General features: G+C 40.7%; 1 protein-coding gene across 1 annotated transcript in view; it reads left to right on the forward strand.

Annotated features, from left to right (window-relative positions):
* The first annotated feature begins 2125 nt into the window (after positions 1-2125).
* LOC142194809 (membrane cofactor protein-like) overlaps positions 2126-27494 on the forward strand; it is a 57896-nt gene continuing 32527 nt past the window's right edge. Inside the window, exons 1-5 of the mRNA XM_075264179.1 lie at positions 2126-2236; positions 18449-18537; positions 19187-19375; positions 19766-19862; positions 25342-25421. Coding sequence (XP_075120280.1) covers positions 18483-18537; positions 19187-19375; positions 19766-19862; positions 25342-25421 — 421 coding nt within the window. The 5' untranslated portion in view covers positions 2126-2236; positions 18449-18482. The remainder of the gene's footprint in view (positions 2237-18448; positions 18538-19186; positions 19376-19765; positions 19863-25341; positions 25422-27494) is intronic.

A 27494-nucleotide genomic window follows, 5' to 3' on the forward strand; every position in this document is an offset into this window, starting at 1 on the left:
TCGTCCTGACGTCCTTTCTGACGTCCCATGAACCCGGCCTGCGTCCCAGGTCATGTGACGTCTAACTTCATTTCAGAAGGACGCCAGTGGAGAAGACAGCGTAGGAGCTGGGGACAGGTAAGAAACAGTATTTTTTATGTTTTTCTTCCCCCGGGCCTCCGATTATTATACTCTGGGGTCTGAAAAGGTTTTTTGGTTTTCTGCCCTACACTTCAATAATGAAGCATTTGTGGCAAGAAAAGGGGCGTGGACTAAATGGAGATTTTTTTCATGATGTATTTATGACTTGCATCTTTTTAAAGAGGGGAAAAAAAAGGCACAAATGCACTTAACTACATGGGTAGCGTAAAATAGCCTATCAGATTAAAAAGCATTAAAAAAGGGGCAAATGAACAAAAAAGGGGCAAAGGGCACATGACCTTAGAAGAGCATCTAAATTAACTAAAGCCTAGCTCACATCTGCGTTTGGTATTCTGTTCAGAGAGTCTGTATGGAGACCTCCCGAATGGAATACCGAACGCATTGACAAGTGGAGAGCTTATGAAAGCACATGGACCCCATAGGCTATAATGGGGTCCGTGTGTTTAACATGCAGTGTCCACACGGAACATGCGGAGAGGAAAGTACTTCATGAACTACTTTCCTCTCTGCATGACTCTTGTGGACACCAGGGGGAAAACACACAGACCCCATTATAGTCTATGGCAGGGGTAGGGAACGTACGTCTCTCCAGCTGTTGCAAAACTACAACTCCCAGCATGCATACTGGCTCTGCTGTTCTGTGAACTCCCATGGAAGTGAATGGAGCATGCTGGGAGTTGTAGTTTCACAGCAGCTGGAGAGCCCAAGGTTCCCTACCCCTGGTCTATGGGGTCTGTGTGCCTTCATTGCTCACGCTTGTCAATGCATTCGGTATCCTGTTTGGGGGGGTCCCAATGAAAACTCCCCGAACGGAATACCGAACGCAGATGTGAAGCAGGCATAACATGTGCACAACATTTAATAAGAAGGTGTGCCCACATCATAAATAAGCACCACGCTAAAACTAGTCAGGGGGCGATTGGGGCCCTTGGCCGCAGCCCTACAAGAGTGGGGCAGTGTACAGTACACTCACTGTACCACATACAGAATAATCTGGAAATAATATTTACCAACCTACCAAGGGGGTCCCTTGGGCTCCATTGGTGTCTGCTAATTTAGTGGTTCATCAGAGGACAAGACGAATGGACATCTGGCGGTAGTAGTATAAACCTAGCCTAAGGTTAACAGCATCAATAGACTTTCCAGCAGGAAGGTTGCATAAAAAAAACACTCTATTTTTGGGAAATTTAAAAAACAAACAAAAAACAACTCCTTCTTGACTAACTGTAAAACTCATAGAAAAGCCTGTAAAGACCACTAGAACAGTCTTGGACTTCATTAGACAGTGTGACAAGCAATGTGTATACTTCCAGTATTTTCAAGATGGTGTCAAGGAGCGCGCTGCAGCCTGGGGGTTATTGTGTGAGGCAGCTCGCCAGGAATCCTACCTAGAAGGAGTGAAGAGTACTACGGGGAAACTGACATCCGACAGTCACACTCCAAACAGCTTTTTGATTGAAAATGCGTTTATTCACAATCAGTCGTCAAGCAAAAGTATTTACAAAGTACTGCGTCGCAGTGCATTTGATACACAGCTTACAATACTTGCACAAATAAATAAATAGAAATACTTTTCCCATACCTAATGGGGCAGGGCGAAGCAAAGACCCAGAAGAAGTCTCCTGAGTGCTCTGCCTCGTCCTACCCCATACCAGTACTTCCTAGCCCCACAGCATGCATGCATTCAACAACTAGCTATCTGACATGTGGAGGAGGGGGGGGAGTAAACACAGTGCCCGAAGCTTTATTGAAGAACACACAAACACGAGGGAGCAACACAATGTCTATTCTAACTAACACAATAGCACTGCCTGAGCACCCGAGCCAGCTTGGGGGAGGGAGGGGAGGGACAGCTGCAGCTGCTAAGGCTCAAAACGAAAGCAAGACTACAGGCAGCGAGCGGCTCCGGAAGCCATTTTTGTGTAGCACAAGACCTCTTACTCAGCGTGAGATTTGGGTCGCGCTTAGTCATTGGTCACAAGCCGATCCCCAGGGCGTGTGTGTGGGGAGTGGTCGTAGCGTCAGCTAGTTCACCGCTTGTTTCTACCTGTGGTGTAACCCTGAAGTTTCGTTCATTGACTGTGTGGATGCTGAGGTGAGCGGGGACTCGGGTTACTACTTGTATTACTAACATGTAGCCTTGTATGGCACAGAGCTATTGTACTGCGGTGACATGGTAATGTAGTATGTGCTGTTGTATGACACTGTCCCGTAGTATGTTATAGTATTATACTGTGTATCACATATGCTATATTGTAGTGTTACATTGTTTACTGTTATATGGTATTATGTAGCATTGTATTGGGATGTATTGTATGCTTTTGTATCATGCCACATTATATGTTGTTGAATAGTATGATATTGTTAGTGTGATGTATGTTATTGTGGGGTTTTATAGTATGGTGTTACAATATGGTTTATATTATTGAACTGTACTATCTTGTTCTGTTACATGGTACGTTATGTTTTACTGTATTGTGTTATTGTATACTATTTGTACAACCAAATTGTCGTGTACTTGTATGGTATATTGCTATTGTATAATACTATATTGTAGGCTGTTGAACTAAACTGTCTTGCATAGCATACATACTATATAGTATGAGGAGGGGCATTCTATAGGGGCTTGCAAGCGGGCACTGGAACCTAAGAGGCCCAAGGCTACCCCAGCCACATAAAGTATACCACTATTCTAAATGGCACGTAGTACTGAGGCTTGGTTTACGTCTGCGTTCGTGAATTGCGCTTGGGGACACCCCCCGAATGGAAACTTATCCGCCTAAAAAAAGCTGTTACCTAAGGGCTAGTTCACACGTAAATTACGTGTGGCTTATTTTGGTCCTGAAAAAAAAGCTTCCTAATTTAGGAAGCTGTTTTTGGACTTTGCCGTGCTTTTAGGGGCTTTTTTGGAGCTTATTTTTGTAAAAACAGCTTTAAAAAAAAAAAAAGCCAGGCTGTTTTCTCCTCCTGTAAAGTGAATGGGCCGAAAAAAAAAAAAAAGCTTCGCTGTTTCGGTCGCTTTTTTTTTTTGCAAAAAAAAGTTTTTCGCCTCCCATTCACTTCTATTGCTTTCTTCAGGCGGAAAACATCTGAAGAAAGGTCATGTCGCTTCTTTTTTTCTGCTAGCAGGAAAAAAAAAACTAGCAGTCTACATAGACCACTATTGTAAAGGGGCTGATTTTGAAGCGAAATCCGCTGTCAAAATCAGCCTCTCTGCCCCCGTGTGAACTAACCCTAAGGAAACCCAGACTATAATGGTGTCCGTGTGGTTTCTGCATGAGAAATGCGGAAAGAAAAGTTCTGCTTGCAGGACTTTTTTTCTCTACATACTTCATGCGGATAGGCGGAAGGAATGGCCCGAATGCAGATGTCAACCGGGCCTTAGGGGCTACATTACAAACTTTACATCGTGGTCCAAGGAGCTTCAAGTTACACCTTATAGTGTGTTATAGAAAATGCTGTTGTAAGATACGTAATTGTGGGGTATTGTATAGCAATGTTCTTGTACAATACAGTACTCTTATTATTGTGTATTGTATGGTAGTTTCTTGTATTGTATGCTATTATACTATACCACTACATGTGTTTTTTTTTTTGCATATTCTGCTTTGAACTGTACTGTGTTGTATATGTGTAACATTTTATGGGGTGGGGGAGTAGCAGACAAGTATTTTTGGTTTTGGTCAATGGTAGTTTATGTCTCTCTATAAGGGCTTCTGGTCTTGGTTTCTTAATATAAAGGGAAGTGATAAGTGTTTATTCCTTTGTGGCCTAGCTTTATGTGTTTAATATATAGACGTATATTCATTTGTAGCCTAGCTTTATGTATTGATGTATGACTTGATATCTGCCTACACCAGGTATTATTGTGAAAGCTGTCAGCCCCACCCTGATCAATGGCTGACATTACTTATCATGGTTTTTAACAAGTACAGCCGAAGTGCCAGAGGGAAGAAAAAAAAACTGCCAGAAACAAAACATACCTTTTCACTCAACAGCAGAAAGCCGTGTAAACAACCTGTCTAGGCTGTACATGAATTCTGTAACATGGAACTAGTAGTCACCTATCCTCATGTGACCTTTTTGTGCTTAGTCTGTACATTTACAACATATAGAGAATTCTGGGGATTGAAAATCTGGCGTTTTTAAGCCCATTTTCTTGTTCTCCTGCACATTGTTGTCGTATTTTGGTCTGGAGTTACACTACCAGAAGTTACTGAGTTCCGTAAGTGCTTATATGTATGCGAGGCCATGTTAATAATTGTACATTGTGTCACCTGCTTTTCCATTTAGTGGATGAGAATTTCAGGTTCTGTGAGTGTGTAATTGAATCCTTGTTGTTTGGAAGTCTGCGAGAGAGGGGGAAGGGGGAGTCTGAGACTACCTTCTATTGTGCCTACTGAAGACACAAAATCAGGCCACAAACAAGACACTGGGGCACAGTGGTAACTTCATTTATACCAGTTTTTTTTAGTTTCTTTTAGCAACTAACCTGTGAAAAACAGAAATGTTGTTCATGTGCTGTCCTATTTTTCACACACCCATAGACTTCAATGGGTGTCTGATCGGAAAGCAGAACAGGACATGCAGTGAGTTTACTGCAACAAGCATAAGATTCATTGGAGCCATAAACCTGGTGACAGGCTCCCTTTAAGGCTAAGGCCCCCGCAGCAAAAAAAACCAAACGATGTGGTAAAAGCCGTGGCAGCAACGCATCGCGGTTCTTCCTGCAGTGCTTTAGACAGAGAGTTCGCATTTCCACAACAGCCAAAAAGTTTTCAGAGTGGGAATCTCTTGGACGTAAGTGTCACTCTCCTCCCTTGGGCTCCGGCGCAGGTCCCCCATCCTCTTTGGGCCTCCTGAATGACGTTAGGGACCTCTGGGGCCTGTGATTTGGAGGACATGAAGCACTGTGACAGGTTCCTCTATATGTCACAACGTCACGTGACTGCTCAAGAGATCCCAAAGAGTAACAGCAACAGTTCCGTTTTGGATGTGTTTATGCCTGAATGAAACCACTGGGCAATTCTAGCAAGGTAATTTTTTTAAGGTTCGTCCATCACATACTTTGTACTTGCCTCTTGTAGACTCCAGTGCTCCAAAACAGTAATCAAAACTATTGGCGTGTGCTGCTACAGTTACTCACTAGGATGGATTTTTATGAGGGAAATGGGCTATAACTTCGCTTAGTGATTTCCACACACCTTTCTGAATTCTTCTGAGCTTTGAGCTAGTGAGTATATTTCACTGGTAGTGCAGTGACGTAAGAGCAGGTTTGGCAGCATTTCTTATTGATTAGTATTATATCCTTTGATAATGTTTGCAGTCACTTTTAGGCATGGTATGTACAAAGTAAACTCATGTAATCAGTTACTGATAGAAAGCAGATATTTATCATGTTACACCTACTTACATGTTCACAGAGGTACACCACAATGTTACTGATGTTTTGTGGGGTTTTTTTTTTGACCTTTTGAATTAAAAAAAAAAAAAAAAAATCACACCATGCTAGTGTGACATGAAACTGTTAAGCAGTATGTTTTTTGACTGTTTCTTATTGGACACATTTTATATGCTTGTGTATTTAGTGTTTGGGAGGAAGTTACAGGGTTCTGGCTAGAAATGAAGGTGCGACATTCTTATAAAGTGTATAGTACAGCACCTCAGAGGCTACTCAGGCTAGCATCGTGGAAATGGCGCACATAGCTGCTCAGTGCCTCACTGGACACTATGGCTTTAGCTCCGCATCTTCTTACAGACTCTATGGTGGCACAGTGATGAGGGAGGATCCTTTGCTGCTGTGTGTCTCCTACGTGGTGGTGTTTTGGGGTGCCCTTGATGGCTAGTTGAAATGAAGCACAGGAGATGGGGTAACTGTGAAATGGGCGATGCTTGCAGCACAGTTTAATTCGGCTTCCTTCAGTCACAAAGCAAACTAGAGGCACATCAATTTACTGCAAGCAGTTTCCACATGTTGAGCATTTTCTACACTTGGACAAGAATGGTGTTTGCTCTTCACTCACTGTGTGTTTAAAGTGTACCTAAACTTGTGTTCATTTCATAAAACAATACCAATATCTGAGCTGTATGAAAGAAAAATACATCTTTGTCCTGATATTTTCCTTCCTCCTCCCTGCATTTATTAGTCTCCTTTGTGATTCCTAATAGAACATTTGCTACGCAACTCTGATTTGGATACATAATCACTTAGTCATGTGCCTTATCCTAGGTTCACACTAGTGTTCACATTTCTGTTCTTCAAGGGGACCCAAAACACAGAAACAGTATCTGCTTAAAAAGCGGTAACCCATGAACCCCATAGATTATAATGGGGTCCGCCCAAAATTGGCATAGAGAAAAGTACTGCTTGCAGGACTTTTTTTTACAACATATTTTTAAGCAGAAACTGGGATGGAGTCCCTGAACGGTTTCAGGGTCACAGGTGTGACTGCAGGCTTTCTTGTATATATAGGTGCACATACAGTATATGCTCAATAGTTTGATGGACATGCAGGTGCGCACTCAGTACAGAATGTCATCACATAGTAAACCTGTTACTCATTTGTACAATTTGTTCAGTTCTCAAACTAACCGGTTTATGCCTAGAGTTTCATTATTGGAATGGCAGCCTCATAGCGCGCAACTCAAAAATTTCAACCTCCGGCATAAATGGTTTAAACATGCTCGCATAGATAAGTTACTTACATTTTGCTTTGAGAATACTAATGTTATGTGCTGCTTATAGTCTCCAGGATGTATGGTGGGGCAGAATGCTCTAGGCTGTCTGCACAGTGACTGCTTATAACTACAACTGTGCAGTCAGCGGTCACCTTGTGTATAATGTGTAACCATTTTCTGGGTCCTTCATATAATGACTCTTCCATCACTTTTGGTTACTGGTGGTAGAAAGATTTTCCATGATCTTAGAAAAGGAAGTTTTTGGTTCTGTTGATAACGTAGTATTTATTATAACCAATTAGTTGTGTTTTTATGTTTGATAAGCTAAGTTAGGCTAAGGCCCCATGGGATGATCCGCAGCGCTAGAGCTGCAGAAAAAGCTGAAGCGCTGCAGGAAAAACCAAGGTCGGCAGCACATTGTGGTTCTTCCCGCAGAGCTTTAAACAGAAAGTTTGCTGAGTTTTCCTCAACAGACTTTCTGTTACAATAATATCTATGGGGAAGCCACTGGCGCTTTCATAGATATAATTGACATCCTGCGATTTCCAAAACCACACCAGTTTTGAAAATCCAGTGTGTCCGCACTGCGGTTTTTACCGCAAGATGAGCATGGGATTTGCAAGACTCCCATCCACGTTGCAGTTACTGTAAAACGCCGTGATTTTTCCCATGGCTTTTCCAACCTGTGGGGCCCTGGCCTAAGGGTATGTTCACACAGTGTTTCTTTGCAGGCTAAAAAACTGCTTCAGAAATTAGGAAACCTATTTTGAAACTTTTTTCTTTTTTTATTTACATATGTTGCGTTCCATATATATTTTGTGGTTTTCCACTACAGCACACTGTATGGACCTAGAAACTTCTCTTAAAAAAAAAAAAAAAAAAAAAAAAAAAAAAGTTGTTTTTGATCATTTTTTGCAAAAACTGCATTAAAAATGGTGTAAAAAAAGTTGTGCTTTTTACACCTCCCATTGATTTTAATGGCTTTTTCAAGGTGGAATCTGCCTGAAGATGGGTCATGTTTTTCATTGAAAAGAATGCAATAAACTTTGTGTGAATTCTCCCAGACTGGTTTCCATGAGAGAGAGAGAAAAAAAAAAAAAAAAAAAACAGCAGTAGTTGCACAGCAGAGCAGTCTTTGGTTGTGAGTTAATTGGAAAAAAAAAAAAAGTGACATGACCTATCTTCAGGCAGATTCTGCCTTGAAAAACCCATTGATATCAATAGAAGGTGGAAAAATCATTACTTTTTTTAGGTGTTTTTTTTTTTTTAAATAGAAGGAAGTTTCCTGGTCCATACAGTGTGCTAAAAAAAAAAAACACGACAAAAAGTAACAAAAATTGCATCATGGTTTAAAAAAAAAAAGAAAAAAAAAACAGCAAAAATGTTTCCTGAAGCAGATTTTTTTCAGCTTGCGAAAAACTCTGAGTGAACACACTTTTAAACTACTTCTTATCTTCTTTGAGGAGTATTTTCATTTATTTTATTTATTTTTAATTGAAATTATTTAGGTTTGTAGAGTAGAAAAATGCAAACAATATACATAAAATGACACTGTGATACATACTGACGCTAGGCTCACACCTGCGTTCAGCCTTCCATTCTGTGCTTTCCGTCTTCTGCATGCCAGAAAGACGCTCTCCGCCGTGAAACCAGATTTTTTAATCCGGACACAGAGTACTGCATGTCCGACTCTGTGTCCAGATTATAAAACCCGGTTTCGCGGCGGAGAGCGCAAAACGCTCACCGCTGCTCACGGCTGGACAGCTTTCTCACCCATTCAAATGAATGGGTGAGAAAGACTCCTGCAGGTTTCCGTCTCCTGCTCTGTTTTATGCAGGAAACGGAAACCTGCACAACGGGCAACTCAGATGTGAACGAGCCTTGAGTATATGTGACGCAATAGTAATTTCACAAAGCACTGTACGTGCTTGTGTGTTCCGCTATGATACAATCTAAGTGAAGTGAGATGTCATGAGTCTGGGAACACTCCATATGCACTAAGTGTGGGGAAGTAACATTAGCCACGAAGCAGAAGCAAACAGTGCAAACTTGAAAAGAAAGAGAAAAAATACAGCTCATGTATAATTAAAAAGGTCATGCAAAGTACTCAAGTATTTTTTTCATATACTGAATAAAACATTAGGAAGGCCAGGAAAAAGGATAAGAAGTCTGGTTCCAACCCAGAAACATAAATTAATGTGATCCTCTATAATCTATGCACGGTACCGCACTGCAGAATTATGGGAGACAGTTGTCTCTTAAATCACAAAAAGAAAACAATTCGAAATTGGCTCACCGTTACTATGTATGTTTTTTCTTACTTTGCACTTTGTATGTTTTTGGATTTTTTTAATCAATGGATTAAAAATTAAATTTTAAACCAACACAAGTGCTGCGGACCTTTCTCTGTAATTGATGGGATAGTTGTCTCTTAATGTGAGCAGTTTCACTAGGGTGTATACCAAGTGTACAGTCTGGATTAGTTACTTTGCACAGCCCTGGTGGGATATCATAGACCTTATAGCTAGTATGACCTGGCCCAGTACCACCACCATGCTGTCCAGAACCCATCTGCATCCAAGAACCAGAGCGAGCACCACCTTGCTGAAGGTCTAAAAATTGGTGATAGTCGCCTGTAGTGAAGAAAGGGGACAAGAGAGGGAAATATCAGCATGTGTATATATATATGTATATATATATATATATATGTATATATATCAGCATATAGACCTACTTTATGCTGTGAGTCTCCCACCTTGATACCAACCATATCCAAATCTAAATGGATAGACTCCGCCTGTGGCTCCATAACAAGGACAAAGATAGTTAGCGACAAATGACACCCCTCACTGGTTGAGCATGAATGTGGGGGTGGAAGTAAAAAAGGGGAAATGACAACCGTGTGTTACTATGGATTCAGTAGGTACATACTGGGGATGTACCAGATCCCAATAAAATTAAATCCCTACACTAATCTAAACACCCTCCCCCCCCCCCCCCACCTACTTTTTATATAGCATAATTTATCAAAAATGTATATATACCCATATCCCTGGGGTGCTCATGTGACCACCCCAGGTACATTTTCTAGTTATCAGGTTTAAGTTTCCAGAAACAGAATGTCGTTACTACTCCTTGCCGTGCCACAGTGAGGGGTTCCTGAAATGAGCCTGGGATTCAGCGGCTACTAGGTTTCTGCCCCCTTCACTGCTGGTCCTTGGGCTTCTTAGCTGACGCCTCGACTGAGTTGGCAGTCAGATCTGCTGCATTGGCCAACGGTCTAGTTAAGACTTTAGTCAGGGGATGCAGGCTTTAAAAAAAATTTCTTAATTCCTAACCTACATTTGCTCTGGCCTGTCTGAGGTGTCACACATTGGCATGTAAATAATCCTCCACTGCAGATTTTAGTCTCGCAGTGTGTGGCATCTTAGGTTGCTGTATCGGGACTTCCTCCAATGGGCAGGGAAGGGTAAAACACCTGTCTGGACACAGATTGGTTTACTATGACCCATAGAGATATGTCCTCAGAGCAGGGGATGAGACTCGCAGCTATGGAGAACTTCAGACATGGTCTGCATGGAATACCCATGATGACATGGATTTCACCCTTTATAATAAATGTGGATTGGCAAATCTGAAGTGAATTCCATATTACTTTTACTTGTTTCTTACAAAGATGCACAAAAAAGCTGCACTCTTACAAAACTACCAAAGGCTGCGGTGATACCAGCTGTCATAAATGGGTAGAAAAATACATTCCATTAAAGCCCTGGTATAGCTGGTAGGGAAGGGACATATCAGTAGGTTTTTAGATCTCTTCTAGGGGTATGTAGTGTGTGATCCTTCAGTTGCCATGGGTTACTGATGCTCAGGGCTTTATTCAAATAAAGAACAGGGTCACTCTAGGCTGTCTATGGAAATAAATATGCAAAACAAAATATTGCATACCATGAATTTTATTTCTTACTCACTGTTTCTCAGTCTGTGGAAAGAAAGTAACACACACACACACACACACACACTTGTGGCCCTGAAGAGCACCTACGGTAGTTTTTTGGTCCACTTTTGTGTGATCAGTCATTCAGTTGATGGTGCATGATATGTACATTTAGCCATTACTATATGTTTGGGATATTTATTACATGATTATTTAAGGGGCCCAGATATGTTAATCATAAAACCCGATTTGTAAGCTCTGTATGTCAAACGGTTACAGATATTTAGCTGAGCTTCCCTCTACACGAATCTCATGTATTCTTATTATCTGTGTGGTTCGTCTACATCGTTGGTCTGCTGCGGTCTTTCACACAGAATTATTCTATTTATTCTTGATGTAATTTTTCTATGAATAAATATTGCTATATTTTTATATATAGGATTGATCTTAGTGTGTGTATGTGTATATATATATATATATATATGTGTGTGTGTGTACGGTATGTGTATATATATAATATATATATATATATATATATATATATATATATATATATATATATATATATATATATATATATATATATATATATAAATTTTGTGATCATGTCTGATTCTTCTTAATGTTATACAACTTGTGGATTATGATCCCTATACAAATCTGAGGAGTCTTGTTTTTTGATCATACACTTTAGACTACCAGACAGGAGGGATAGATAAATAATGCTTGAATGCTGCATCTGTCTTTTATTTTTTGCATCAAAATTGCACCTTTTACAGCAGCATATCAGTAGTTTGTGATGGTAAACTCCTTTCACCTTCCACCTTTGCTGCTTTTGTGATACTTTGCCTTCAGTTAGGATGGAAAAATAAGTAATCAATCCAATCCATGTGGGCATACCCTTCAGGTGGTATTCCTGATAGACTATTAGTAATAGATTGGTGGAGGTTCAGACTCTGCACTCCCATCAGTCAGCTGTATAAAGGGGCCGCAGATCTCATGTCACCTCTCACTGTTGCATGGTGACAGGGAGTCACCAGATTGTAAAGGCAAATTGGCTTTGCTACCGTGCCAGCAGTTGTTCTGTGATAAGTGCAACCAGTATACAAGGGAGTGACCTGGAAATACACCTATAATATCTGACACTTTCTGTAAGTAGAAACAATCTGATTTGAGTTGTTCATTTTGAATCCGGTTTTTTTCCCCACAGTTGAATATTGACCTTACGCCTGTGATACAACAACATGTTTTTTCTTACAATTGAGAGATATTGACATCTTAAAGACCATGCCAAAAAAAACAAAAAAAACACCTTAAGGCCGGGGCCCCACGTTGCGAAAATACAAAGTTTTGGCTGCATCGTTACTGTATTTTACAGTTCATGCAAAGTGAATTGGTTTCTGGCTAATCCTATCTGCACACTGCAGAAAAAAGTACGCAGCAGAAAAGCTCCATTCTTAAAAACAACTGCATTTTTGAAAATCGCAGTCAACTATACCTTTGGAAACATCTGTGTTTCGCACACAGGTATAATAACGGCAGAAAGTTTGGTGAGAAAAACTGAGTGAACATGCAATGAAAAATGGTGCAGAAAAAAAAAAAGACATGTTTCTGCTGCGTTTTTTTTAGCTGCACTTCGCTACAAGGGGCCTTAGCCTAAAGGGGACCTTTCTCTACCTCCACCAGTTCAAGTTCTTAGCGTTTGATAGTAGGTGCCAGTTCACTGATTCCAGCATAGTTTACATTTTTACCCTAGACTCCACCATTCCTGAGCGACAAGTGCATTCAGTTTTGTAGACTGACGTGCTGTTTAATCCAGAGGTATCTGCTTTCTTATGGATATGGTTACTGTCAATCTTTTGAATATCTGTATGTGGCTCATTGTGGTTCCTCAGGGAGTATATGTTTTATGCTTATGAGGTAAAGAATGGTGTGATCCTGATATGCGTATCGACAAAATTAGTAATATTATGTTTCACTGTTCAGTGGATAGGTTCACAGTTCATAGAGGGTTTAATATAAGCATTAAATGGTAAACATGCATCATTCTGTTGATCATTTCTTACACTTTTTTTTATTTATTTATACACTGTAATATATAATCGCAACATACATATGTACGGTGGTCTGTTTCTTTGCCTCTGTAAGGGAGCGTTCACACTACCGTCGGTGTCCGACATGTAGTGTCCGCTCCTAGTGTCCGCTCAAAATCTGTCACGGACACTAGGAGCGGACACTAGATGTGTCCGTGACACCTGTCATTCACTTTAATGGGCATCGGGTGCGTTCTTTTGCACTCCGTGCCCGTCCTTTCCTGTCCGCAAGAGAAGATGTCCGACTTCTCAAGCGGACAGAGGAACCCTGCATGGTACCTACTTATTTATACATTGTACATTGTCTTGTCCAACGTATTTGTATAATGGTTTTGACAAAAATCTTAATTTTTTTTTTTTCTACAATACATTTATAAATGTGTGTTGTACGTTGTGTTGTTTGTGTAGTACTTTTTGGGGCTGATATGCATTTTCTAAGGAGAGTTCCCTGTCTGTTGAGGACTACCATATTTGGATTAGGTTTGTGTAACCTTGGAGTTCTTCCCATGTCTAGTGTATGTTTTTGTTACTGTAGAAGTGTTAGTAGGCTTTTCCATGTTAAAAGCTTCCCTTATCAAAGTGGAACTCTAGTGGAAGTGATAAGTGATTATCAAAGTTCCACTTTGATAAGGGAACCTTTTAGGACCTTTATCATTACTTTGAGCAACAGAACTTAACTCTTTAAAGCTGGGTTCACACCTGCGCCTGCTCTCAGCTGGGGGATTCCGTTCCCTATACCTCTTGAAAAATACAGAGAGAAAAGCGCTGCAAGAAGCGATTTTCTTTATCTAGATTTTTCTCCCTTTTTGGGCGGAAACCTGGTGGACCCCATTATGGGGTCTGCTGGTTTCCACTTTTTTTTTTTTTTTTTTAAGTGATTTAGCTTTCCGTTCGGGGGGTCCCTAAGCGTACCCCTCTTCACCAAATGGAAACCTGACTGCAGGTGTGAACCCCCTCAGCATAAGGTGACCATAATGAAGTGAAAGAGCCTTTTGATTGACATTGTGCTAACAGAAGTTGCTCCCCTGTCAGCCCCTTCCTTCACCACCTTCTGAGGATAGAGGTCTGCTCTCTCTCAGCTGTGAGCCTAGCTACAGATGACAAAAGTGTTTACAGCCTCTATTCTTCTAAACTACTGTTTAATTTACACATGGACTAGGGGTCTATAAAATAAGCCATGCTGAATATAAAAACTATATATCAATTTTTTTGTTAAACTATATAAGTGTAGCCCCTGTAAATGGGGAGAACTAGAAAATAAAATTTTAATATGTTTACGTTTATTAGAGTGTGTGTATGTGTTAAAAAAAAAATAAAAAAAAAAAATATATATATATATATATATATATATATATATATATATATATATATATACACACACACTAGTATAAGCTGAATATTTCAGCACCGTTTTTGTGCTGGCTGAAAAAGCCCCCCTCGGCTTATACTCGAGTCAAGCAAAGAAAAAAATAATAATTTTTTTTTTGGTCTACAATAGTGGTCTATGTAGGCTACTAATTTTTTTTTCTGTTACCAGAAAAAAAGAAGCGAAATGACCTTTCTTCAGAAAGGAAGAAAGCAATAGAAATGAATGGGAGACGAAAAATGCAAAAAAAGCGCGGAAAAAAACGCAACACTTTTTTTCAGCCCATTCACTTTACGGTAGGGGAAAACAGCCTGGCATTTTTTTTAAAGCGGTTTTTACAAAAAAAAAAACGCCACAAAAAGCACAGCAAGGCCCAAAAAAAGCTTCCTAATTAGGAAGCGTTTTTTTTCTGGTGCCAAAAAAAAAGCCACGCGTATTTTACCTGTGAACTGAGCCTTAAGCAGTTATCCAGGGCACAACACACCTTTCTGGAAAAAATACCATTTTCATTTTTCACCATCTGCAGCACCTTCATTTCTGAAAAATAAATTAAAGCAACACTTGGGGATTAAACTGTTAACTCCACACCAGGATAAAGTTCTTGAGTGGTGTAGCTTCCAAAATGGAGTCACGTATCAAGGGATTCCCCTTTGATGGTATTTCAGGTGCTCTGCATTGTGACATGCCGTCCAAAAACCAATCCGTCTAAATCTAAGCTCCAAAAACAAATAAGGTTCGATAAGGTAACGGTTTGCTAGGGCAGCCCCTTTAGATGCTGTGGTCATGATTGATTGCGACATTTAAGGGCTCAATACCTGCGATCGGAGCTCAGCTCCTGCCACGGGTGTTACTGGCATGCTCCCAACGTCATCCGCATTGCCATAACATAATAGTACGTCATGGTGCATTAAGGCTTACTTTCCCAAGAGCTACTTATAATGTTAAGGTGCGTGAAAGTGTTAAAATGAAGCTGCACCTTTAAAGCGTACCTCCAGTTATAAACAACTCATAGTGCATGTGAACAATAGAAACTTTATAATCTATCTTACTAAGGAAATCTGTTTCCTTTTCCGTTTATTAGGTTGCTTTTTTAGGTCTTTATCAGTGTGTTTACATAGAATCCATAGCCCCATCCTGCTTACACACACAGATCTATGAAGAGCTACAGTTGTTTGAGGTAGTGTACCTCTTCATGAGAGATTTACTGCTAGACATGGTGCTATAGATCACCAAAGGATTCTAAATCCACTAACCACACATAGAAATCACTGATAGGTGTGGACAAGGTACAAATAAAATAACTTTTACTATATTAAGATAGTCGAAACCCACATTTATTAATACTATAGTGCAGCACGGTCTTTTACTAGTCGGGGAAGTGTGTTAATACAATTCTAGATCTCAATTCCTACCAGATAGGTTCACTGGTATGACTTTGGGCAGACTGCAAAGATCCCTCTATCAGTAATGCAAATCTCCCAGTCTACACTACATATACTGAACTGCACCTGCACTCAAGTATATAACCTTCCCACAGGGAGTTTGAGTAGCTTAATGTGAGTGGAGCGACCCTTTCACCAGATATGAGCATTATATGTACTAAATTCTCATTACTTTATCTGCTAGAGCCTTATGCCCAGTTCACATCTGCATTCGGTATTCCGTTCGGAGAGTCGGCTCGGGGACTCTCCCGAACGGAATACCAAACGCATTAAAAAGCGGTTAGCTATGAAACAACACGGACCCTTTAGACCAGGGGTCCTCAAACTTTTTAAACAGTGGGCCGGAGGCAGAGCAGGTCGCACAGACATCGGGAGCGGTGCCCTCCAATAGGTAAAGTGAAGTGCGCTCCATGGCCTGGCCCGAGCTCCCCAGGAGCTTCATTATAAATGCACGCCTGCCGGCGTTGTCCGCGGGGCCAGACAGAAGTGCTTGGCGGGCCGCATGTGGCCCTCGGGCCGCAGTTTGAGGACCCCTGCTTTAGACTATAAGGGGTCCATGTGGGTTCCGCAAGCAAGCAGTAGTTTTTCTCTCCACATGATTCATGTGGAAAACACACGGATCCCCATTATAATCTATGGGGTCCGTGTGGTTTCGTAGCTAACCGCTTTTTAATGAGTTTGGTATTCCTTTTAGGGGAAGGCACATGTGAACCAGTCTGTTATAGAATGATATATATTAGTCTATTATCATATAAGCCCATTTGTGGGTCTGTCCCTTCACAGTGGTCATATTTTAATTTTCTTAACATGTTTATCAATAAGGGGCACATCAGGAGAAGAAATGGAGATAAAATGTCCTAATATTCAGTGAGAAATGTTGTTCCTATGGTCCTGATGGTGGGCGCCACTACTTAGATGAGAGCTGATGAACGCTGCCAAATACAAAGCATTTATAGGCTGCCTCACCTGCTACTTCTTCGTCTCCTTGTTCGCGTCTTAGCGAGGGGGGTGTATCAGGGACTGAACAAAGGCAGTAACTGGTAACTGAATGCTATGTGTGCTTGTATCTGGTTAGAGAAGAGTAAATAATCAAATCCTACCCGTGCCCCCATGAAAAAGCTTGGATGTACAACATTTAGTAAAATGTACTTTTTATTTATCATTAAACCGTGTGTGTGTGTATGTATGTGTATATATATATATATATATATATATATATATATATATATATATATATATATATTTAGCAGCTTGGCGGCTCTCTTCTAAGTATGGCAACCACCATCAGGGCACAGGGATCTGCAGTTATCACTGCATATTGGGAGATTATACACATATAAAGACTTATTTGATTGCGGCAGTTTCTCCTTGGTACACAATTTTTTTTATTTTTTTTTATTTTTTGTCAACAAGTGTATATTGCACTAGTAGTTCAGTGTATAATGTATGCGCTCACAAGGGCATAAGTTCACCCTAAAATAGAGTGCAAAAATGCAGAATTTGCTGTGGTTTATAGATCCAAAGCCAGGAGTGGATTGAGCAGAAAATAGAAGTGTAAGTGCTTCCTATATATTTCCCATTCCTTTTGTAGCATGCTTTGGCTCAAAAAACCACAGCATAATCTGCAACAACAAGAGAAGCTGCATTTCTAAATCTGCAACAAAAAGAGCAAGGTGGGGCCTCAGCCTTATATGGGACATCATGGGGGAAGGGTCCAGTTGGGAGCTCTAGGTAGTGTTTCAATCAACCAAATTTAGGCTGCGTTCACACGGGGATTCCACATGTGATATTCCGTCATGGTTTTCCGCTCCGGATTAGACCCAAATGAATGGGCCTAGACTGGAGGGTGCTGTCATGACGCGGACACCGCAGCTAATTCAGCCACGGAATCTGCCTGAAGAAAGGGCAGCTCGTTTCTTTTTTTCTGCTAGCGGCAACAAGAACGCTAGCAGTCTACATAGACCACCATTGTCAGGGGGCAAATTATGACGTGGATTCCACGCCAAAATCCAATCCGAGTTCCAATACATACCAAGTATGTCATTTTGTCATTCATAAAGATGGTGGTATGTTTTATGCAAACCTTTTTTTCAAGTTCATGTTTAATAGCATAGTCACTAGAGATGAGCGAGTAGTATTCCATCCAGTAGATATTCGGTCGAATATTTCACTACTCGCTCATCTCTACTGTATACGATTTTAATGCCCATGTTGTCCTAGTTCCTGTCCCACCTCCCCTGCACAGTTATTGGTGAAAAAAAGAACAGGAAAGGTGGGAGGGGAATTTAATTTTTACTGCGTTTACCGTGTGGTATTCGACAGAGTACGAGTATTTCGAATACCGTAGTATTCAATTGAATACCTACTCGATCGAATAATACTCGCTCATCTCTAATAGTCACTACACTACTCAGTGGCATACAGCAAAGTACACACAAACTGAGCAGTATATGTTTTATGGGAATCCATGCACAATGTATCCAGCTGTATTCCATCTTACCCATTTATCAGAAGTATACTTTAGGTGGGTTTACCAATGTGTACTTCGAACATACACCGCACAGCAATACTGGATGAACCATGGACTGCAAGGAATGAAGACTTACAAACCTGTTTTACCCTGAAATGCTGCTGCTTTACACAAAAAGTCATTTTAACCAGGGAATATGCCAGAAACTCCTCACTTTTAACATGTTAAAATAGCCTTTTTCATAGTTTGTCTTCAGCAAAGTAAATGTGTTGTTGAAGTAATGTTTATATTAATTTTTTTTTTTTTAATTTAATTTCTTAGGATTTCTGCTATTTATTTTTACGGATAAAACCTCATGGGATACTACTGGATAATTGTACTGATTCCTGCCTTCTTTGGTAGTAGTCACGGTAAGTTCCTCTCTACAATTTTGTTCTATTTTTGAATAAAGAATTAAAGGAAAGAATTTATGGCAAATAGAAATAAGAAGGGGCCCGGCGCTCGGCTCAGTCCGAGCTGTACACGCGAGCGCTTCCCATTCACTTCAATGGGAGCGCTCGTAGAGTAAAAAGCAGCCCATTAATTTCAATGGGGAGCGCTCGTATGCCGGCTCCCATTGAAATGAATAGGATGTGCTTTATACGCGCTGATTCTGAACGTGTTTTAACATTCAGAATCAGTCACCGTATCCATAGTGTGAATGCACCCTTAGGCCCCTTGCAGACGACAGTGGCCATGGTCAGTGTGCTATCCGTGTATTTCACAGGTAGAACACTGACCCATTTTTTTTCCTATAAGCCCATACACTCGACCGTAAATTTCACAGTGACGTGTGTGTACTGACACTTTGGGCCACAATGTATAGAACAAGTTCTATACCTGTCCTATTTTGCAGCCTATACTTTCGTGGTTCCTATTCATTTAATGAAAGGAGCCGCGAAAGCATGAGTGTTCAGCCAGTATCTATCAAAGGTGTATGGCGACTCCAGCTATCACACTTTTCACATGTCTGTGTGTGTGAGGCTTTTGTTTTTAAATATATTTTTTAACTTCTTACAGGTTTCTGTGGTCCACCACCATGGCTGGAGTTTGCAGAGCTGAATGAGGCATTCCTTAACCGAGACAATTTTACTATTGGGGAAAATGTAACCTATAAATGCCGACCTGGATTCAAACGTGATCCTGGAACCAATATTTTAACTTGTTTAAGTAATTCTACCTGGTCTGTTCCCGACACATTCTGCACACGTGAGTCATTTTTTATTATTTGCTAATTTATTTTTGTCATCTCTGTGAAAATACAGGAGTGGTCAAAAAAAATGGAAACACCTTGAAAAATCATCCAAATATCTTTTAATATGGTGTTGGTCCACCTTTTGCCGCAAATACAGCCTCAGTTCTCTGAGGTATTGATTCATACAAATTGTGAATTGTTTCCAAAGGAATTTTAGCCCATTCTTCAGTTAAAGCACCCTCCAGTTCTTTCAGAGACGATGGTGGTAGAAATCGACTCCTTACTTGAATCTCTAAAATCGACCATAAATGCTCAATAATGTTGAGGTCTGGTGATTGTGGTGGCCAAGTTTTTTTTATATGTATGTATGTATTTATTTATTTATTTATGTATTTATTTCTTAGGACAATCATGTGGACATCCTAAATCGATATCAAATGGACAAGTATCCTTGACAGATACATTGTTTGGCTCTAAAGCAGTCTATACTTGTGATCCTGGGTGAGTTTTGTTATGTGTTGTCAAGTGCTTTATTTAGGCATTATTTAGATCCGAAAGACTATCGGGACTAGAAGGGCTAAAGGTCATAAATGGAGTACTTATGGAGTGTTATGTTTTTTTTGTTTCGTGTGTTTGCAGAAAATAAAGTTTAGGCAGTGTAGTCAGCAGGGCCGGCGTCAGCGCACGGCATAGTCGGGCAAGTGCCGGGGCCCACAGAGCCTCTGGGGGCCCCCCGGCACTTGCCTGTCACGATTCCAGCTCATCGGCGTCCGTCCGCCGATGAGCTGGAATACATACGCGATTAAAGCAGGAGCTGTGAGTTCAGCTCCTACTTTAAAGCTCCGGCCCGGCTTGCGTGTGTAGGCGCGATGACGTCATCATGCCTACACACGCAAGCCGGGCCGCAGCTAAGCAGGAGCTGAGGTCACAGCTCCTGCTTTAATCGCGTATGTGATTGGAGAGAGGAGCGTCGGGGGATCGATGGAAGGTGAGTGATGGAAGGTGAGTGTGTTTGTTTTGTATTAAATATAAAGGTGGAACATAATGAAGGGGGCCCATGAAACTGGGGGGCAAATGAAGGGGAGGGGGGAAACGGCGTGACACTGGGGCAGATGAAGGGGGTGGGGAGAGAACAGCATGACACTGGGGCAGAGACGGGGGACATGAAACTGTGGGCAGATGAAGGGGGAGAACGTGATGAAACTGGGGACAGAGATGGAGGGGGGACATGAAACTGGGGGCAAAGGATGGGTGTATATGAAACTGGGGGAGAGATGGAGGGGGGGGCGTATAATTTACGGGTGACTGTAGGAGGATTGTATTGTGTGGGAGCACATGATAAATGAATGAGAATGGGTGGAATCAACAAAAGTAGGTGGAGCCAAATTTGCCGCGGCGCGCAGAGCGTGCCGCACATTTTGCTCCTCTTTCTTCTCTTTAAAAATTGGGAGGTATGGCGTTGGTGACGCCACACTCCTGCATGACGTCATTTGCTTCATCTGCGACGCACAGTGTCTCGACTCCCCCGCCTCCTTTACAAGGGGGCCCACTGAGGCTCTGTCGCCCAAGGGCCCATAAAAACCTGGAGCCGGCCCTGGTAGTCAGTGCAGCAGATGGTTCCACTTATTAATCTACATGCTACTCCCACAATTCAGTAGATTTTATAGCCCTGCCAGGGCGTCAAAAATGTACTAATTTGATCACTATCACTGACCTACCTGCCCCGCTACAAGAATGGGAGTAGCGATAGAAACTCCTATGAATTGTCACGATTGATGTACAGCATATATGTTAGTAAAATGGAACGCTTCTTGAATTTGTGTGTCATCCTTGTTCAGGATTAATAGGGGCAAACTATTCCTTTCCAAATCAGAATATGTAATCCCTGGATCAGATCTCCATTGCGTAATATAATAGAGATGCCTGTAATCTTTACTAGAATGTCATCCGCTTTCTTTGTGGATGCACAAAAGCATCAAAACCCTATAAACAAACAAGTAATTTTACCAACAGTCCTGCTTACTTCACTCACACACAGTGATCTACAGCCTTCTGTGTACATATTGACACATGGAAAGCTGAATATTTTTCTTGGAATGTAGTAATCAGGACTCCTACTGTCTTTACTAGGAGTCCTGTCAGGATATTATCTGCTTTTTATTCAGAAACCCTGCTCCAAATCCTAAAAATATATGTATCACACAGCTTAGCTTCTCTCCGTTATAACTTACTCTCAGACAGGATTGAGAAAATCACTTAAAAAGTTTACTTTAACGCTTTGTTTACATGCTCCGTTCGTTATTCTGAGAACCAGAATAAGGAACACCCTGACCGCTAAAACAGTGGACACCAATGGTGCCTACTAGTCACTATAATGGGATCCATAGGGTGTCTGATTTTCAGCGTCCATTGCGACGCAGACTCCAACACAGATGTGAGTCAAACCTTAGAGTATGTCAAAGTACTCCAGACTAAAAAAAAAAAAAAAAAAAAAAAATCTAGTAGCTATTGGCTCCTAAACTAAAAACTTCAGGAGCCAAACAAATTTTTAGCACCCCCATGCATTATGTTTTCCCCCCTCCAACAATGTGTGTGTGTGTGTGTGTGTGTATATGTATATATACCTGCATACATACAGTCCTATGAAAAAGTTTGGGCACCCCTATTAATCTTAATCATTTTTAGTTCTAAATATTTTGGTGTTTGCAGCAGCCATTTCAGTTTGATATATCTAATAACTGATGGACACAGTAATATTTCAGGATTGAAATGAGGTTTATTGTACTAACAGAAAATGTGCAATATGCATTAAACCAAAATTTGACCGGTGCAAAAGTATGGGCACCTCAACAGAAAAGTGACATTAATATTTAGTAGATCCTCCTTTTGCAAAGATAACAGCCTCTAGTCGCTTCCTGTAGCTTTTAATCAGTTCCTGGATCCTGGATAAAGGTATTTTGGACAAACAATTCAAGTTCAGTTAAGTTTGATGGTCCCCGAGCATGGACAGCCCGCTTCAAATCATCCCACAGATGTTCAATGATATTCAGGTCTGGGGACTGGGATGGCCATTCCAGAACATTGTAATTGTTCCTCTGCATGAATGCCTGAGGATTTGGAGCAGTGTTTTGGATCATTGTCTTGCTGAAATATCCATCCCCGGCGTAACTTCAACTTCGTCACTGATTCTTGAACATTATTCTCAAGAATCTGCTGATACTGAGTGGAATCCATGCGACCCTCAACTTTAACAAGATTCCCGGTGCCGGCATTGGCCACACAGCCCCAAAGCATGATGGAACCTCCACCAAATTTTACAGTGGGTAGCAAGTGTTTTTCTTGGAATGCTGTTTCTTTTTGGACGCCATGCATAACGCCTTTTTTTATAACCAAACAACTCAATCTTTGTTTCCAAAATGAAGTTGGCTTCTCCAAATGTGCTTTTGCATACCTCAGGCAACTCTATTTGTGGCGTATGTGCAGAAACGGCTTCTTTCTCATCACTCTCCCATACAGCTTCTCCTTGTGCAAAGTGCGCTGTATTGTTACCGATGCACAGTGACACCATCTGCAGCAAGATGACGCTGCAGCTCTTTGGAGGTGGTCTGTGGATTGTCCTTGACTGTTCTCACCATTCTTCTTCTCTGCCTTTCTGATATTTTTCTTGGACTGCCACTTCTGGGCTTAACAAGAACTGTCCCTGTGGTCTTCCATTTCCTTACTATGTTCCTCACAGTGGAAACTGACAGGTTAAATCTCTGAGACAACGTTTTGTATCCTTCCCCTGAACAACTATGTTGAACAATCTTTGTTTTCAGATCATTTGAGAGCGGGCTGTCCACGTTCGGCGACCATCAAACTTAACTGAACTTGAATTGTTTTGTAGAAAGAAATGGTCCAAAATACCTTCATCCAGGATCCAGGAACTGATTAAAAGCTACAGGAAGCGACTAGAGGCTGTTATCTTTGCAAAAGGAGGATGTACTAAATATTAATGTCACTTTTCTGTTGAGGTGCCCATATTTTTGCACCGGTCAAATTTTGGTTTAATGCATATTGCGCATTTTCTGTTAGTACAATAAACCTCATTTCAATCCTGAAATATTACTGTGTCCATCAGTTATTAGATATATCAAACTGAAATGGCTGTTGCAAACACCAAAATATTTAGAACTAAAAATGATTAAGATTAATAGGGGTGCCCAAACTTTTTCATAGGACTGTATATACTGGCCTCAGTGCCCTCCCATGGTATGTATGATGACTTCCCAGTGGGCCCCACACCTTTTTCAATTATTTATTTGTTGTCTCCCTACTTTACAATCCAGTCCTCAGTTGACCCCACCCTTTATAGTGTTTGTCCCCAGTGGCCATGACAAATAAAGAATGTAATATGTATCCAATCCCACACCATAGAACTCTTGTCCTGCATCAGACATTAGAAGTAGCTTCACAATTTTCTGCTTCACTATTGGGTTTACTGTAAAGAAGAGCAAATGCCAGTTTAATGGCTGTATGTGCCGTGACTTTCGGCTTCTGTCTTAGAGCCAGCGAGGTTAGTCACAAATGGCTTATCGGCAAAAGGTTATTGGCTCTAGCTACCACTTTCTGATTTAAATGGGGGTTCTCTCCCCTTTTATTCGTTGCTAAGACCAGTGCTAATCTGCTCCATAGACAGGGATGTGATTTTGAAAGCCAGAAATAAGCCTGATATAGCCATTAATGCTCAGAGAATAGCACTTTTCCCCTAAGCTACTCTGCTGAAGTGTTTGAAGAGGAGAGCACAATTTATAGTTGTGAAGAAACCCCTCTGTGACACCAATGTACTTATTCTCTTCTATATCCTGCAAGGTTGATAGCCATGGCCCTAGAAGTGAAGTGGCAATAATTCTATGTAATAGGTATACTGGATTTCTGGCTTCTATCGCCACCTGGTGTCATAATGGAATGGAGCACTTCTTTCCTACTCGTCGTGTATATTGTATGTCAATGCAAACGCAATCACCTTTTTATGCTGCAATGTGAGGAACTATTGTGTGTTTATGGGAGACTCATTTGGTCACGCGTTTCACTCCTAAGAGCTGCGTCAGAAGGTCATCCTGATGAAACATCTTGGAAAGGAAACTAGTATTGAGGTATCTGTACGCCACATGGTTATCTGACTGTCATTATGGCCACAGGTATATAGCTTATTATGGAGAAAAAGATTCAAAACATTATATACTATACAAGCACATTTACTAGGGCTGTGTTCACTTTTCTACATGTTTCTATATAGGTTATTATGGTTGGCCTAATTATGGTCACTACCAGTATACCTATTGTAGGGCAGGTTTTAAGTCCACATTATATTTTCTGTGGGACACTTTATACCTTTTGTATTGCTCTACTTGCATGTAGTTACTATAGGTTAAGTGACCAAATATATTTGTGTGGACTGTGCATATCATTATTTATTACTCGGCCTGTTTGATAGGCTGCGTTCTGGAGTATTTATTCTTTTTTTTTTTTCCTTTTTTATAACTGTAGATTGTGAGCCCCATTTTTTTTTTCCTATCAGTATGTCTTTGTAGAGTGGAAATCCACGCAAACAAGGGGAGAACTCCTTGCAGATGTTGTTCTTGGTGGGATTGGAACCCAGGACTCCAGCTCTGCAAGGCTGCAGTGCTAACCACTGAGCCACTGTGTTGCCCCTGTGGAGTATTTATTCTGTCACGGCTTTCTATCTGGCCAGGGTGTCTTGTGCATTATTCTTGTTTTGTTATTTATGTATTTATATTTTTGTATTTTTTTTTTTTTTTTTTGGGGGGGTGGCCACCTTTTCTTTGTTTGTTGTATATTGGTGATATGTGGGGCCCATTTGTTTTATGAGGCATATAGGTTCAGTACTTATTGTGAAATCCATAGCTTGGGATATGCTTGTGCTCTGTGTGGACAGCTTCATTATGTATTTTTCTTGTCATTTATGTGTATTTTTTAGATACAACATGATATCTAAAAAGAATTATCTGGAGTGTCAGGCAGATGGACAATGGAGCAATGATCCTCCCGCATGTGAAGGTAAAGTATTGATCTAGCGAGACAGACTATGCAATTCTAAGTACAGCAGATGAATATATATTAAACTTTTTTTTTTTTTCTCCTCAAAGTTTCGGAGAATATATATATATATATATATATATATATATATATATATATATATATATATATATAATTATTATAATTATTTATTATTATTATATTTTTTTTATGGGGTTAACGTAAATGAAACTAAGTTTGGTATTACCAGAATTGTAGAAACCCATAGAATACAGGTTACTTATGAAGCCCATAAGAAAGTTGCACAAGCAGTTTTTCTCCAATTTCGCCTCATTCTGAATTTTTTCCATCTACAATGTGCAGAATATTTAAGCGGTAGTGTTACGAAGTACAATTTGTTCTACACACATTAACCTATCGCATGGCACTGTCAAGAGAGAGTTAAAGGCTAGAACAGTGATTGATCAGTGTCTCTGTTATAGTTATCTGTGCAGTACTAAGTACATGTTTTAGTCATGTATGGAGGAAAAAGGTGCAAATAGTTCTTGAGAGTTAACTACCGTATATACAAAGTAAAAAATCAAGAGAAATCTAAATAAAATCAGTATTTGGGGTGATCACCCTTTTTTTTTTTATGTAGATCGTGAGCCCCCATATAGAGCTCACAATGTACATTTTTCTCTATCAGTATGTCTTTTTTGTTTTTTGGAATATGGGATGGAAATCCACACAAACACGGGGAGAAAATACAAACTCCTTGCAGATGGTTTGGGGTTTTTTTTGCCCTTGGCGGGATTTGAACATCAGGACTCCAGCGCTGCAAGGTTGCAGTGCTAACCACTGAGCCACCGTGTGGTCCCGGGGTGATCACCCTTTTGTTCAGAAGACTTGATGTAGTTTAGAAGACAAACTCAGTGATTTTGTTGGGTTATAGTCAGGAGTCTGATTATCCAATTATACAGTTGTGCTTAAAAGTTTACATACCCCGGCAGTTTTGTTTGTTTGTTTGTTTGTTTGTTTTTTTGGGGGGGGGCTTTTTTCAGAGAATATGAATAACACAAAAACTTTCTCTACTCATGGTTAGTGGTTGGGTGAAAAACCTAGGAACTGGGGTACAAGAAAAGGGCAGTAGGTACACTGGACTGACTGAGCCAAAATGTGAGCTAATTTGGCTGTAATAGAAGACAGCTTGTTCGCTGGAGAGCGGTGTAATAGGTATCTACAGACAACCGTAGCGCATGGCGGAGATTCCTTGCAAGTTTTGGGGCTGCGAGCAGGAAAATCAGTATGCAACTCACAGGGATTTTTTAGGGCTGCTTTTCCAATTTCTAAGTTTCTTATTCTGCAGTTCAGCTCCATTTTCCTGAAAAAATCAGTGGTGTACTTTTATGTGAATAAGCTGTAAAGGGCTTTAGGGCATGTTCTCTCATGCTGGGGCTTCACTCTCTGCTCTAAATAATTGTCCCCAACTTCAGCCCAGCTATTTCCCCATTGCTTGAGTGATCTATCCCTCTTTGTCTGTAGTTAGGGGTGATTTATCTAGAGCAGAAAGCAAAGCCCCAGCAAGAGAAGAAATGTCACTAAAGCCTTTTTCAGCTAAGTTCTATAAGAATAAACCACTAATTTTAATGAAAATTGAGCTGCAATGCCAAATAAGATCATCATCTTTGGAAAGTGTAGCAGCTGACCTACAAAGTAATGTCATTAGTATGATAGTAAGATAAATTGTCTGTCTGATTTAAAGCATTATGTAGGGGTTAGGGGTGTTTTAATCCCTATAATTCTATAGGTTGCTTGGTTTTCTAAATTGAAGACTAAAAACCCCACATTGCATAAAATTTTCTTTTTTTTTCTGTTGCAGATTTTGCTGTGTGTGTGTGTGTGTGTTGCTATGGGGTGTCAGATGTTAAAAGATGTACTGTGTAACCCCTTGTTCACATCTGCGTTTGGTAATCTGTTCGGGGAGTCTGCATGGGGACCCCCCCCTTCCCCCGTCCCAAACAGAATACCACACGCATTTGCAAGCGCTGTGCAGTGAAAGCACACAGACCCGATAGACTATAATGGGATCCGTGTGCTTGCTGCGAGAACTTC

The sequence above is a fragment of the Leptodactylus fuscus genome, chromosome 2 (assembly GCF_031893055.1).
Source record: "Leptodactylus fuscus isolate aLepFus1 chromosome 2, aLepFus1.hap2, whole genome shotgun sequence".
In the NCBI taxonomy this organism is placed as follows: Eukaryota; Metazoa; Chordata; class Amphibia; order Anura; family Leptodactylidae; genus Leptodactylus; species Leptodactylus fuscus.